The 15,624-nt window shown below is 43.2% G+C and overlaps 2 protein-coding genes across 2 annotated transcripts in view; one reads left to right on the forward strand and one right to left on the reverse strand.

The window, feature by feature from the left end:
- The window catches only part of PSMD1 (proteasome 26S subunit, non-ATPase 1), a 93,188-nt gene that overhangs the window by 41,325 nt on the left and 36,239 nt on the right, over positions 1-15,624 (forward strand). The window lies entirely within an intron of this gene.
- Positions 928-14,472, reverse strand: HTR2B (5-hydroxytryptamine receptor 2B). Its single transcript, XM_081191979.1, has 4 exons — positions 13,974-14,472; positions 12,586-13,221; positions 6,170-6,370; positions 928-2,661 (listed from the first exon to the last, which is right to left on the reverse strand). The coding sequence occupies exons 2-4, from the start codon at positions 12,881-12,883 to the stop codon at positions 1,772-1,774; spliced, it is 1,389 nt and encodes a 462-aa protein (XP_081048105.1). The 5' UTR covers positions 12,884-13,221; positions 13,974-14,472; the 3' UTR covers positions 928-1,771.

A 15,624-nucleotide genomic window follows, 5' to 3' on the forward strand; every position in this document is an offset into this window, starting at 1 on the left:
CCACACATAGCTCACATGGGGGGAAGCACAGCCCTTCAGGAACAAACTCTCCCCATAGCTTGGCCTTCACCTCAATTCATCAGGAAGAGCCGTCCTAGTTTGAGAAGAGGCTGCAGCAGCCCACCGGCCGTGGAGTGGTTTCTGGTGAAGGACTTGAAGTTTTACAACTACGCTTGACTTGTCCTTTGAAAACTCACAGAACACCGATGCTAGTAATTTCTTATGTGGCACACCAAGCTCTGTTGGTGTATATGGCAGTGTTTCAGTTAACATGTGCAAATATTATAATCATTTTCCACAACTAGTGACTGAGTCGCAATGCTTTTTGGCTCTTTTTGCTGCTGTTGCAATAAGTCAACAGGCAGGATTCGAAGACCCACAAAAACTCAATTCAGTGAGCCAAAGCGGGTGGGTGGATGTGTGTGAGAGAGAATTTAGATTTGTTTTTCCTCATTTAGCTTTCCCGCCTCCAAAAGAGGGACTGCACGACAAACTGCTTTTGAAATTGAGGAAAGTTTCAAAAGCAGGTTGTGCTATAGGTGTCAAAGAAGTATTGACCTCTTGTGTGAGTCTGAGCAACTCTTTCAATCCCAGCCCTTGAATTTCACTATTGGCCTCCGTTGGTCGCTATTATTTCATAGAATCGTAGAGCCGGGAGGGACCCAAAGGTCATCTAGTCCTATCCCTGCAGTGCAAAGCAGAACCCTTTTCTACTGGACTCTTTATGTAGGGCCCTTTGATGTGACTTTTTCGACTGGGTGCTGTTTGAAACAGAAGAATCTAGATGGGCCTTTTCTTTAGACTGATCAAGGTGTTACTGTCACGCGATAACTGATTGTGGAAGTTGTGGGATCAGCGTGAAATTAGCTGGAAATGAGTCATTGGGAACAAGGAGGCAGAATGAATTATGAAAATTAAGCAAATATGTGCGGTTTCTTAATTTATTAATATTAATAATTATTATTATTTAAACAATTTATATACCTGTTAACTACAATAGTCTCTAAGCAGTTTGCAAAGATACAATACAAAAAATGGTTAAAACTATAAAATTAAATTCCAATGGAAATGCCGGTGGGATTAAAAAAGAAGTTTTCAGTAGGGAGGGCACCTCTCTGAGCTCGCCTGGAAGGCAGTTCCATGCATTGATGTTATTCAAATTGCACCATTGAGCTTTATTGGATAGGATTCTTTTTGTGGGGGAGTGGGACAATATTAGCAGAGAAGGTTATGATCATCTCCTTCCTAACTAGCCCCCATGTAAACAGCTGTATTCAGTTGGGTGGGGAGGATTCCTAAATGGTCTTGAGATGTGCACTTCCTTTCCAAGCTTAATCACCCTTTCATGGAAGTACATAACTTGAGTTTGAAAGTGCAGGCCTTTTCCTCTTAATGTAAAACGTCGCTCTATAGGATGGCCCTATATAATCCTTATATAGAGACATCCTAGCAGTAATGTGCCTTTTGAAGAGACGGGATGGGTAATCGAATGTCTGAGACATGATAGTTGCCATAGTTGTATTTATTGGAACACCTCTGTTTTGTAAACCACTGTGCTCAAATACTCTTTTTTTTTTTTGGTAGCAGGATAAATTGCTGATAAATAAGAATAAATGAAGGTGGCCCTTTGAGTGAGAGAAGCCTCTACTCTTAGAGGAGAGCAGTTGATAAAACTATAATTTGGACTTGTATAAATAACAGATGGGAGCCACATATACATACTGGGCATTTATCAGTGAGTTTAGGGTATGGCATGGCCTTTTCTCTTCAGCTATACATAGCTGACTTGTTCTTCTGTTTTACCAACTTCATTCTCTGTGAGTAGCAGTGTATCCAGCAGTATGGCCGACGGAGACTGGATGGGCGAAGTGCGAAGCCGATGGCTTTGGTACATGACTGGATTAATCCCATTCCGCATTCCGTGGTGCATCATGAAAAGTTTTGAGTTCTCTGCCACGGAATTTCTGAACGAGAGCCTGCTGGAGCACTTCCGAATGGTGGATCCGGGCGTTGAGGTCTGGTAATTGCAAGTGATATATCTGCCAAATGCCTCCCTGAATGTCCTGTTGAAGAGGGTATAGACCAGTGGGTTCACGCCTGACGAAACATACCCTATCCAGACAAATATCTCCATAAGTGTTTGGATAAACTCTTTGCGGCAGGACGTGCACAGAACGGAAGTGATGTTGGTTATGAAGAAGGGGCACCACATCAACAAAAAGAGGAAGAATACAATACCCAAGACCTTGGAGGCCCGCTGTTCATTGGTAATAGTCTGTTCCGACTTTTTCCCGACTGTAGACATCCTGCGCATTAGCAGTTCTTCATTCCCGTTAGGCAAAGGCCTGTCCTTCTTGGAGTTGTCCAACATGGCCACTTTTTCCGGTGATGATCCGGGCGTCATATCCCGCTGGAATACCGTGGACACCGTGCTCCAGGTAAAGCGCTGGGGCAGTTTGTTGATCAAGTAGGCTTTCTTGCGCAAAACTCTGATGGTCAGGAAGTAAGTGACCACCATGATGGCCAGCGGGACGAAGAAGGCAGCCACCGAACCGTAGAGCATGAAGTCTCCAAAACGCTCCGGTGTCAGCACACAGGTGAAGTTTGGGAAGTTTTCAACACCTTCTTCTATGCCGCGGATCGGGATCGGGATCGCAATGCCTGTAGGGGAAGCAGAAATCTAGTAAGCTTCAACCTGGAAGTGGAACCGAAAGCACCACAGTGCATAATAAGGAGCATGTTCTGAGACTGGCTTCCGAACATTGGAGCAAATGAAATTACAGGAGCTTTGCAAGCCCACCGTTAGAGAGAACCTCTTTATTGAATAACATTTATATGCCTCTTGATTGAACAGAAGCCCTCAAAGCAGCTGAACTGGAGATGTCTCCAAAGCACAACAGATCAAGTAGCTAAATAATACCTCAAAATAGGAAAGCATCAGGTTGAGGGAGGTGACTCCTATGAGATTAATTCTGCCTCTTGACTCCTTCTAGCCCATGATTGGAGCAACACTGGCTGTTTTGTGCCCCATCTCCTTTCTTGGGCAACAAATAGAGCAAATTTTTCTAGGATCACTTGTGTTTGACATAAAGCGCGTGTTGCGTTTGCAGTGGTGACCCACTTCCCGCAAGCCTTCTTTCCGCAGGCGGGAGGACAGGAGCTACATGCAGCTGAGAGCAATTGTCTCAAGATGGCGGGAAGGATGGGAAATGCTGGCAATTGGTTTTAATTTTTCCGTTCTCCTTCCCTGACCTTCTGCAAGTTGCAAGCACAGGATGCTTTGAGTTCTCTGGCCTAGCGAATCCTCCTGCCTCCTAACAACGGCTGCTGTTGAACATATTTGTGGTTTCTTAAGAGCTGACTTAGCTACCAAGCAAAACTTGGTGCCTTCGGCCCTGCAGCACTCAAGTAATCGGGTCAGCGATGAAGCTTTCACTTTTTAGTGCTGCCGCCACGGCTTTATAAAGTTTAGGGATTTGCTGTACCTTAGGCTATCGCTTCATGTCTTATGTGCTGTAGAAATGACAAGCATCCTTAAGTTCCTTTTGTTCTCTTGTTTAATAGCAGTGCAGAGGCATTGCAGTGAAAAGAGTCCTGCAAGATTGTTTACTTATTTAATTTATATGCCACCCTTCAGCTGAGCATCTCTGGGTGGTTCACAGCATTAAAAGGCAAGATAAAAACACAAAATACATAATAAAAACAAGAACAGACCAAAGCAATAGACAGTGGGCCCCATCCAGTCCAACATCTTGGTTGCTGCAGTGAGCATCTAGATGCCTTGAAGAAGCCCAACGAAGCCTATTGCCTCTGAATTTGGAGAGTCCATAGCTAGACACCTGCTAATCAGTTTTTAAGCTCCCCTTAAATTATTGAGAAGATGCGGTTCAGAGACTGAGTACATTTAATGAGTAATAAGACATGGGATAAGTGCTGCATATGATTGATGCTGCTAAAACCTGGCATTAAAAAGTCATGTTCAAATAGTTTTGCCTCATTAGCCGTTTCCTTTTTTTGACTTCAAAAGTTGCCTATTGTTTCCTTTGATTGCGGGAAGCTCCTAAATTTACTAATGTAGGAAGTGGTGCTTTTTGAAAAAAACTGCCACGGGTGTAGTCATTGATTAAGTGGGTGGTGTCATTTTTCACCTCTCAATTGTTTGCAACATAACTGATTTTAAAATCATTCTTATTCTTAACACTCCTTTGGGCATATTTTGCATCACTTGTTTTATGGTTAATCTATGATGTCTGCTTCCTGTGCTTTGGAGCCATTGCTTGCCAGTAGTTTGGAGTCATTGATTCACTTCCCCCCTGCTCCTCATTTGTCTTACATCTGGAGTTGACATTTTGTGTACAAATCAATGAGAAATTAACAATGGGCTGTGTGCCTTCAGAGAGTTCAGAATACACGGAGAAGCATAATATAAACTATTCATTTGCACCTCATTTATTATTTTCTGCTTTGCGTACTTTTGACAACACAGTCATAGTTTCCTCTCTTCCTTTACCTCTGAACAGTTAAGTTCCCAATTGCACCCCACCCTCCTGTTCCTCTGTCCTTATCTTTTTTTGTTTAGTGTGTCTGTCGGTGGGCATTTGACCCAGCTAGTTCACTTCTCTTTTAGATCCAAAAGAATTGGAGGTGGTGTCAGTTTCCCACCCACAAGGAACTGCTCCTCACTGGGGCTAGTGGTAGTGACTGAATTCAAGCTTCTCTGTGCCTGGGGCATTGTGATTTCTGTTGTAGCAATCCAACTTTTGTGGGATGCAGGTGGCGCTGTGGGTTAAACCACAGAGCCTAGGACTTGCCGATCAGAAGGTCGGCGGTTCGAACCCCCGCAACGGGGTGAGCTCCTGTTGCTCGGTCCCTGCTCCTGCCAACCTAGCAGTTCGAAAGCACGTCAAAGTGCAAGTAGATAAATAGGTACCGCTCCGGCGGGAAGGTAAACAGCATTTCCGTGCGCTGCTCTGGTTTGTCAGAAGCGGCTTAGTCCTGCTGGCCACATGACCCGGAAGCTGTACGCCGGCTCCCTCGGCCAATAAAGCGAGATGAGCGCTGCAACCCCAGAGTCAGCCACGACTGGACCTAATGGTCAGGGGTCTCTTTACCTTTAATCCAACTTTTGCAACTGAAATGTGTTAAGCAATTTCCCAACAAACTAATAATGGTAATGTGTTTGTTGAAGGGAAGGGATTATTGCTTTGAGTTCTTTTTGTATGTACTTTGTTTTCTTATTTTTGTGTTGAACTGCCCTGTTATCTTCAGATCAAGACAGTATACAAATTATTATTATTATTATTATTATTATTATTATTATTATTATTATTATTATTATTATTATTATTATTCCTGCCCACCTAGCAGTTTGAAAGCACCCCTAAGTGCAAGTAGATAAATCGGTACCGCTTTATAGCGGGAAGGTAAACAGCGTTTCCGTGTGCTGCGCTGGTGCTGGTTCACTGGAGCAGCTTCGTCACACTGGCCACGTGACCCAGAAGTGTCTCCGGACAGCGCTGGCCCCCGGCCTCTTAAGTGAGATGGGAGCACAACCCTAGAGTCGGACACGACTGGCTCGTACGGGCAGGGGTACCTTTACCTTTTATTATTATTATTATTATTATTATTATTATTATTATTATTATTATTATTTATTTATTTCCATGCTTTGCTCTGTTGGACAGCAAGGTATTGTGTATTTTTATCCCTAATGTATAGGAGTTTGAGTTCAGAGATGCTATCTGAATGGCGTGTTAGGGCTTTGAGCCTTCTTTTGGTACAGAAAGAACATTTGCCCTTGAGATAGGTAGATAGTATAAAATTTCTGGCCAGGCACTGGGAATGCCGCCTTCGGTTAGAGCATGGTGCTGATAATGCCATGGTTGCAGGTTCGATCCCCATAAGGGATTGCTGCATATTCCTGCACTGCAGGGGGTCGGGTTAGATGACCGTCAGGTTCTCTTCCAACTATGATTATGCCTGTTTTGCTTTAGACCCCAGCTGCACTTCAGTTTTAGAGATTTCACTCGAGGAAGAGAACCAAGGCTAGCTGATGTCCTCATCGGAGGCTGCTCACCATTCACGCAGCGCCACTTTTCTGGCACCCATGCATTCACACCAGCTGTTAGCAAATGAAAAGCACACTCTCCCTTTGATGCTTGCCACATACCTATTGAAATCAGCCAGACCACTGTGATTTTGATGAGTGTTGTGGCCCGTGAGTTGTACTGACTCGCTTGGATTGGCTTTTTTATGGCAATGTAGCGGTCCAGTGAGATGGCGCACAGATGCATGATGGAGGCTGTGGAAAAGAGGACGTCCAGAAACAGCCAGACAGGGCACAGCTCCCGCGGGAGAGGCCATGCAATCTCTGAAAAAGAGTAGGAAAGGGTTAGGATTCTTCTTTGGGGGGGGGGTGTACCCTGTAGAAGAGGGTGCAACATTTACTAAATGAATTCACAACACTATAACCCCCTCCTATTAATCAGGCAGGAGTTTTAAAAAAGTTATTTTTACTACAAGTAATTTTAAAAACTGCAGGTGATATCTCGGAAGAGGCCTTCTTCCACCTCTCCTGCACTGGAGGAGCTGCTTTTAAGATGAGTGTTTGCATTGGTAGATGTGGGGTGGGATCTATTCTGTAGAACCCTTTCTCAATTGCAAATGTAAGCACATTTAATCTATTGATTAATCAAGGCTTCTTGAACAGGGCAATTGCCCTATCTTCAATGCCTTTGAGGTAGTGGCCTAAAAATCAGTGGATTGTGAGCTTATTAAGCAAAAAGAGGGCAGCAGCAACTGGTGATCTGTTAAGCGTTAGAGGTGTAGTGTTCTGTTTTGGGGGCACAACAATTCTGGTATATATGCTGCTTTACAATTAGGTGACTTTTTCTTTGCTGTGGTGGCGGCGATCAGGTGAAAATACCGCATCTTGTTGCAACGCATGGTTTTCCTTTTCATTATTCGGAATCCTGATTTCTAAATAGGGCTTCTTCAGCCCTGTGCATCTGCTAATAATAAATTGTCCCCCTTTCATTTTGTCATATTCAAATCCATCAGCATCACTATTCGTGTAGTAGCCAGCTCCTGTTCCTTAACGGTGCAAGGTTTGGTTTCTAAGCCAGATTTCTTTGTAGAGGCCCTTGCTATGAATTAGCTGTGGCCTTTTTGGGGATTGCGTAATGACATCTCTTGGATCAATTGCAATAAAAACGGATACATTTTGGGGGACATAACTGTTCAAAGGTAAAAATAAAGTTTTTTTTGTACTCTGGGCATAATCCTGAGATTTTGGACCTTGCTGATTGTGTGTGCCCTCTTTTCTTAATCTGTGGGGCAACACAAGTTGCCAAGATTCTCAGCTTTACTACTACTACTAATAATAATAATAATTTATTATTTATACCCCGCCCATCTGGGCGGCTTCCAATCAAATATTAAAATACAGTAATACATCAAACATTAAAAGCTTTCCTAAACAGGGCTGCCTTCAGATGTCTTCTAAAAGTTTGGTAGTTGTTGTTCTCTTTGACATCTGGTGGGAGGGCGTTCCACAGGGTGGGCGCCACTACCAAGAAGGCCCTCTGCCTGGTTCCCTGTAATTTGGCTTCTCGCAGCGAGGGAACCGCCAGAAAGCCCTCGGAGCTGGACCTCAGTGTCCAGGTAGAACGATTGGGGTGGAGACGCTCCTTCAGATACTAAGGTTGACAAGGATAATGAATCAACTACTACTGGGTCAAACCTAGTTAAGCTGCCTACGGCTTTGTTAAGCAGAATACAGCAAAACCAGATCTGAATGCAATTCTCCCCACCTTCCCGGCTGCCTTTTCATTTTGGATCCATAAGCAACAACTACTGTCCCACCTCCCCCTTTCCCCAGGTAGCCGGGGGGAGGCTTCCGGTGTGTCTATAGCTTCCCTGCACAAGCCATCCAATTCCTACACAGAAACCATACAGTCCCGACATTGAGGGGAGCATTGTGTGAGTGGCTCTGCCCCTGTGTTAAATGGCTGTTTCTTTATTGGAATATGGTGGGATGCTGTGGAGCCCAAACCACGTGGCAGCTGGTTCTTCCTGCAGCAGCCAGCCCTCCGCAGTCTTATTTTTAAAGAAGTCCGCTCTGTGGTTTGTGGGGTATTAATAGTAATAGCTGAGGGAAAAACCCTGCGGCGCTTTTTTTTGGGGTTTTGTTTAAAAAGAGAATTGATAACATTTAAAATGAAGTAGAAAGCCGATGCCTTGTTGAATAGACCGTGAAATGTTGAGCAAACCTTTTTAAAGATTTCCTTTGAGTTTTTATTAGCTTTTTAAAAAAAATCTCTCGTTCCCAGAGCACAGTCGTGCCAGAAGAAATAAAAGCTTCAAGTAACCAATTAAATTTGCGTGCTTGAAATCCCGAGATTCTATCTAGCAAGGCAAGCGTTTTCCTGCGCCTTGAACTAATGTTGTTGAGACCAAGTAATGTATGGCCTTTTTGTGTGCAGGTGTTCGCTTTACATGTGAAGAGGATGATGGCTCCTGGCTCGCTAGATTTCCAATGAATGATTTCAATGTTTTCTCTCCTTTGTGCCGTGCTGCTTAGACGTTACCTCCTTTCTTCTCATTCCTGCAGGGAGAGAATTTTTGCGCTGTAGCAAAATAGCCTCTCTCGCCCTCTTACATCAAAGAATGTGGATTTTTCTCCCGCTAAACTTCTGCTTTTTCTTCCTTTTGTGCTCAGTTTTGAGAGAGGTGGTGTGCGTGTGTTGTGTGTTTAAGAAAAGTGACTTTAAATGCTTGATATTGAGAGTGCTGGCTGCAATTTGAGTGTGGGTGTTTCCGTGTTTGGTGGCCCAGTGAATAAGGCATTGGACTGTCTTCGGCCCAGATCACATCATGGCTGTTGAGTGATCTTCTTGGCCATGTGTAATATTAACTCTTTCCTCTCTGTAAAATGAGAATAATGAAGAGGAGGAGTTACAGGAGGCAGTGGTAGCAGTGTAGCCTCTGAGCTGTGAACTGGGAAGTCCCTGGTGCAAATTTCACCTTGGCCATGAATTCAGTAGGCAGCCTTTGACAAACTGCATTCTTTTACTTTCAGCACCTCGCCTTGTGATATGCTAACACTGATCTACCTTACAGGATGATTGCAACAATTTACATGATGGGTTTTGAACATTTTAAAACACTATATAAATGCTAAATGATTATACTGCCCCAGTGACATCTGCTAAGTAGGGGAATGTCTTATTCTCTGGCCCAGGCAAGCCAAACTCCTTGGCGCTATAGATGTCAGCCTGCAAATCCTAATACTCTTTGTTGATCATGTGCGTTACAAATTGCGTCGCCTACATTTTCCAATCAGATAGAAGGACCGTCACTCTTCATTGAAATGATGGTAGACTGTCTTTCAAAGACTCCTGCCTACCATTTACTAGTCTCATTTAGGAACTCTTGATAAGTTTATAAAGAACCCCAAAGTTTCCTTGAATGCACTTAAAGCCCACTGGCCTAGAAGAGTGAATAGAGTCAAGAGGCACACACATTTCCTCTCTTAGATCTTCCGTATCAACTGTCAGAAATGAAAGGAATTGTGTTTGTGTGATGTGTTGAGATTCTGTACAGTTGTGGAAGCACAGAAGTCTTAAAAGCAGGGAGGGGTGGGCCTTATTGGCCGACTTGGCCACAGCTGACACTATTTAAACAGTTATCTGGCTAATGGATTTTTAAGGGATTACTAGCCTTCTAGGAGACTCAGCTGTGTTCTTGCTTCAGTCCACCCAGTCCAGGGCCTTTTTTTGCTTCTGGTGTGAATTTTCTCTTCTAGCAGTTGCTGAGGAAGCAGAAATACACAACTTTTGCAGCTAAGTAGACATCTTATGGATGTGAATTCAGCTTAGGGTCAGCTGTGTTTTCAGAGTGCCTGCAAATAATGTCGCCACACCTATTTAATTACGATCCTTAACTTCCCTCCCTTTGAAGCAGCCTGCAACATGAGCTTCCTTTTTGTTGGCTTCTAAATTAAGATTCCTTGCATTTTTTAAACTTCGGTTTTAGTGGTTTTCACTCAGGATTAATGGAAGATTAAATTTCAATAATAAAAGAAGACGAGAGCAGAAAAGCAAAATTGTTAGGAAGCTTAAGGCCAAGTTAGCCACTCGCAGGACTGGCATCTTGTGTCGGTTGGCCCTGAGTAAACTTGAGAGGAGAGAGTTTGTAATCCTTTTGCAGTTTTTGGCTGGTCGCTAATCACTTGCTCTTTTACTTCTTCTAACTCTTAGTGCTTACATTTAATGTTGCTCAGCTTCACAGCAGTATGGCAAATCCTGCAAGCTATGAAGATCTCTGTAGCTCAAGAGACCTGATCATAGTGAACCTCTCAGAATGCTCACATTTTCTCAAAACAAAATGTTATCACTCTTGTATCTGGATTAGAAGAAAGCAGTCTTGAAGGCGATGGAGCTGGAAGTTCCCATCATCCCTGACCACTGGTCCTGATAGCTAGGGACGATGGGAATTGTAGTACAAAAACAGCTGGAGACCCAAGTCTGGGAAACCTTGATTTATAATGACTCCAGGGCCAAGACTTGCTTGTCTGAGTTAGTCCTGCCTCTGTGCATATTTAGTTTGAGTGATGTATTTGCCATGATCTTAGCCAGTGTAATTTAAGTGCGCTGGATAGCAGTAGAAAATACGGCAGTAGCTTCCTATTTAATGTAGGATTTATTTGCGTTGCTTCTTCAAAGGTTCCTCCTCATGATTTGCACTCACAATTACTCCCTTGGGTGGTATAGTAGTTTAAGAGACTGTTACAGAAAAGTTCCCGATTTAATTCTTGCCTTCTGCCATGAAGTCATTAACCGACTTCACCCAGAACCTCCCCACCCCACCCCACTGATAAGGGGATAATAATACTGGGCTGCCTTTGTCATTTGTAAGGATCATGACAAGGTATTATATGTGAAGGGCTTTGAACAGTATAAAGTGTTATTTGAACACTACATTTATAAATTCAGTTGATCTCCACAAGGACATGGGGTAAGAATCAACTAACCCATCTTGGTTTTATCTTCCTTGTACCTGGAGGGACATTCGTGCTTTTCCTTCCAGGCATAAGGACTGTTTTTGTCTTTATTTTTTATTTCCAGCTTGAAAACTGCGGCCATAATATGTCACTTGGTTCATTTCCTTTGAACCATAGTTTTGTGGGTTTTGTATCCACTCAGTAGATTTTATCGCTTTTCTTTGCTGGATAATAATTCATAGAGGCCAAATTGTCATAGGGCCTTTTTGTGCGTATGTGGAGAGAAAATTGAACTAATGAGACAATACATGCTTTCCGCAATTTGAGCTTTCTGTATCCTGTCCCCTGGCACTGTTTACTGATGTAGCATTGCATTCTAGTCTTCCTGTTGACTCTTGCTACGAATCAGTAGTACATGGGTACAGTTAAGACTATTGAATGTAGGGGCATTTCCACCGGACGAGTGGGGTACCATACCAATGCACACTTGTAATTGTACATTAGATAATTCGACCAGTTCCCTGCGTTAAATGGACTCTTGTCAATTATTCCAAGCTGCTAATAGAATTTCAAATTCTGTTTGTGATGGACTGTGAAACGAGGACTGGAACTAAGGAGATTTAACTGCTGTGCAGGTGACTGAGTAGTCCTATCTACCACAAGAGTATGTACAAGAAGACAGCTTGCATGGGAGCTGATTCACCAAGACCAGGAGTTGAAATCAGACCACATCCCATGTCGTGGCAAGGAGGCGAAGGCCTTCCACTTCACCCCTTGGTTGTGACATATCAGAGAATTCAGACAAACTGCCATCAAAGAATGATCAAGGTTTCACAACCTCATCTCAACCGGCTTTGAACCATGCCACTGAACATTTTCCCGACTTTCATTTGTAGATCCATATTTTGTTTTTAGGAGACGCAGAAAAAAATATTTTTGGAAATCTAGCAGAATATGATGTTAAGGAAGACGTTACTGAAAATTCCCCATTGAACTGCTTAAATGAATTTCACATAGATCACTAGAATACTGGCTTAGAGTCTGTCTTAACTATAGAAAGCAAAAAAAGGCAAACTGATTGCACTCAAATGAACTTTTATTTCACTGAAGCTGGAGATTAAATGATGTCAGTATCTTATATCACACATATGGTCTGTGTTATGAATCATTGTGTCTACAGAGGCAGAAAAGGGGCTTTCTTGAAATGAATGGAACGATGCCCATTGGTGGCGATCATGGTGAATGTTTCTAGTTTATGTAAAAAAATTTTTTAAAAAAAACTTATTCTGATTTTATAGGAACTGTGTATATTTTCATTTAAACTATGACACTATCGCTGCTGTGTAACATAGCTGCCCACTTGGCAGAAGAGCTATTTCAGAGTGGTGTTCAGTAGTTCTGATTTTCCCTGAGCATTGGTCTGGAAGAATGAAAGAGGTAGAGTAATTTGCTGCATTTTGCAAAGGGGCTTAAGGCACCAGAAAGCTCTTAATTTGGTCAGTGCTTTAAAATGCATGCATACATACATATATATATAGAGAGAGAGAACACATAACTTCAGAGGGTCAGAGGCCAGTACTTACCAAACATGATGGTAAGAAGGGCTATGGGCATCACAAACAAACCAACCAGCAAATCGGCCACTGCCAGAGACATGAGGAAGTAGTTGGTGGCATATTGCAACTTTTTCTCCAAGGATACGGCCAGTATGACGAGAATATTCCCCCCAATGGTGGGGATGATGACCATCAGAATGAGCAGAGCTGCCCAGCGCAACATGGTCCCCTCCGCTGTGATTGGCTGTGCAGATCCATTGCCGGATCCAGACATGTTCACAGGCAAGGCCATTTCAGCACCCGGTAGGATTTGTTCGGAGAGCATGTGTTACTGGGACATACTGTAACTTCTAGGAGCTTGGTTTTCCTCTCCGGCCCAGTGCGGTCCTGATGAAAGACCAGCATCGTAAACTACTCATCTGCTACCACATGAGGGTCTTCTCTCTCTTGTGCAATTTTATATCGTGGTCCTTCCTTGGATGCATGCAAAGAGTATTTAAAAATGAGTACGCTGGCTTGGATCCATCTCTTTATTATAGGTCCCAATGGTCAGACTGTTCCCTAAAGCCAAAAGCTTCAAAAATGAATGTTGAAGAGTTGGGTAATGAATTAGATCCTTGTGTCCTCTCACAGTGCCTCTCCTCCTGTGCTGAAGAGCTCGCCCTACATAATAGAACATACACATGTCATGTTTTTATTTTTGTTGATGGGCTAGAATTGTTACACCAAACTTAGAGGTGTAGCAAGGTGGCATATGCTGAAAATTTATACCATCTGAGTTTTGAGTTTTAAAGTTTGCGATGTTGCAAAAAACTCGAAATTGGGGGGGGGGGACAGCTCCGGAGATAACTATTTATACTGTTTGGGTACAGCTTTGCTCCCCTTCTCAGTAGTTGAGCTATGAGAATAATTCCCAGTTCTTTCTCTCTGTAAATTCCATTTCCCTAGAGAACTACAGCCTGTAAACTGATGCAGGCTTCTTTACTATGTGCCTGCCCGCTTGTTCATCAGGTGGAAGGGCAGATAAAATCAATTTAGGATTTATTTATTTTTAAGCTAATAGTGCAATCCTATTCATTTTTACTCAGAAGAAACTCGCATTGAGTTAATGGTACTTATTGCAGGTGATTGCAGGCTAGAACTATAGGGGGGGTTACTTGTTCAATGGGAAGACAGCAAATAATAATCTTACCGGAGTTACAGTTCATGAACTATTTGACCAGACAGACTTGACTTCTAAATCCCTTTTGAGAGGAACCTTTACCAATTCCTTCTCTCTAATAAACAAGCACACGAAAGTGGCCCCCTTGGATTTCTGTATTTGCATTCAATTTTTTTCTATGGCGTTTCTCGATATACAAAGGGCACGTTACCATTCTTGCCTTTTAACAGTTTTAAAACGACTGATGCCTTACCTTATTTATCCACTCCCTGGATTTTAGCGGAATTTCCCTAGTCCTTGAGCTGGATCCGTTTCCTTGGAGGACGTGTGTTCCTTATTTGCCGCACACTGGATGCTTCGAATGTCTCCCTCTAATTGCATTGCTTTCTTCCAAGCCAGCCACGCACACTTGCGATTGAATTTCCCACCGCAGTCGGGTTCACTTTGCGATTACGCCGCTGATTTCTTTCTCTTGTCAAGCCCAGAGGAGGAGGAGAATGGCTCGAGTCAATGGCTCCCTCCCTCCTCTGTCATGCTGCCGTTTTCTTTTGGTAATTTTTACATACTTAATATGTCCCTTGAGCACTGACCAGCCCTTCCTCTCTGCCTCTCGCCTTCTGTGCAGCTTCCTCTGAACGTGTATGCTCTGCTGCTATCATCTGTTGATTGACTCATTCCAGTGCACCCAGCTCCAAGTGCTTAAAACGCAAAGCAACAAATGAGCAGATATCCTCTCCCCTCCTTCTTTTCTTTTGCATCTGGAGAAGAGCCATGCAAGGTTATTTCCTCCCACCCCCCACCATCCAGCTTTCCAAACCTGAAGCACACAACTCTCATCCCCAACTCTGAATGGGTTGATCCAATCAACGCCGGTCCTTTTCACTTGAGCATGTAAAAATACACTGTTCCCTTTCTCACGGCAGTCAAAAGGTGCTCCCTGGTAGTAGGAGCTTTTTACGTCTTCCATAAATACAGGGGAAACAACACTGTGCGACAATTTATCTGTAATCTACATAGTGCTTCAAGTGCACAAGTCGATCACAGGCCGTGCTTTAATCATCTTCCCAGCAGCCCTGTCAGTTGGGCTTCAATTTTACAAATAGGGAACTGAGACCAGGAGGTGCCTAAAATCTTGGGTGAGTTTATGGCTTTCCTGTGTACTATTGCTTGCAAATGAATCTTACGTGCATTACCTGTAAGTAGGTGAACTAATCAGTGTTTTTGAAGGTGTAAAACTTTGTTTCCCAACAGATGTTGTGTAGTAAAGATACAGTGGGTGCCTCGCAAGACGAAAAGAATCCGTTCTGTGATTCTCTTCGTCTAGGGGTTTTTTCGTCTTGCGAAGCAAGCCCATTGAAGGATTAGTGCTATTAGCGGCTTTTAGCGGCTTATCTGCTGATCGGATCAGCTGATAAGCGGGTTAGCGGCTTAGAAAAAGGGGGGAGGAAAAAAAACCAGCAGGAACTCACAAGACATTGTCGTCTTGCGAAGCAAGCCCATAGGAAATTCGTTTTGCGAAGCACCTCCAAAACAGAAAACCCTTTCGTCTAGCGAGTTTTCCGTCTTGCGAGGCATTCCTCTTGCGGGGCACCACTGTAAAGTCGTGGGTAATATGTCAAGCATTCTGGCTCAACCAACTAGGATTTAGTTTGGTGTGCATGTGCAGTTGTTGCGGCATTTTTTGTTCCAGAGAATGGAGTACCAAGTAGATTCTCAAATTATTGCTGTAATTTTGTGAGTCACAAAAACTTTGGTTCGGGGTAGCTACTCTACAAGTCGTGCGTATTTGGCACAGTGCATATGGAAATACATTGGGGGGGGACCTAGTACATTGTAATGGATTAAAGCAATAGTAGGCTTCTTCACATAATGCTTAATTTAAGGAACTCACTGCAACAAAATGT

The sequence above is a fragment of the Podarcis bocagei genome, assembly GCF_964188305.1.
Source record: "Podarcis bocagei genome assembly, chromosome: 4".
NCBI lineage: Eukaryota > Metazoa > Chordata > Lepidosauria > Squamata > Lacertidae > Podarcis > Podarcis bocagei.

Bases quoted from the DNA above. Each gene is read 5' to 3' on its own strand.
- HTR2B (XM_081191979.1), bottom strand. From the start codon at position 12,883: ATGCTCTCCGAACAAATCCTACCGGGTGCTGAAATGGCCTTGCCTGTG. The intron at 6,371-12,585 runs GTAAGTACTGGC...ACTCTTTTTCAG, and splicing joins CCTTCTTACCATCATGTTTG to AGATTGCATGGCCTCTCCCG. The intron at 2,662-6,169 runs GTATGTGGCAAG...CTTCCCCTACAG, and splicing joins GGTCTGGCTGATTTCAATAG to GCATTGCGATCCCGATCCCG.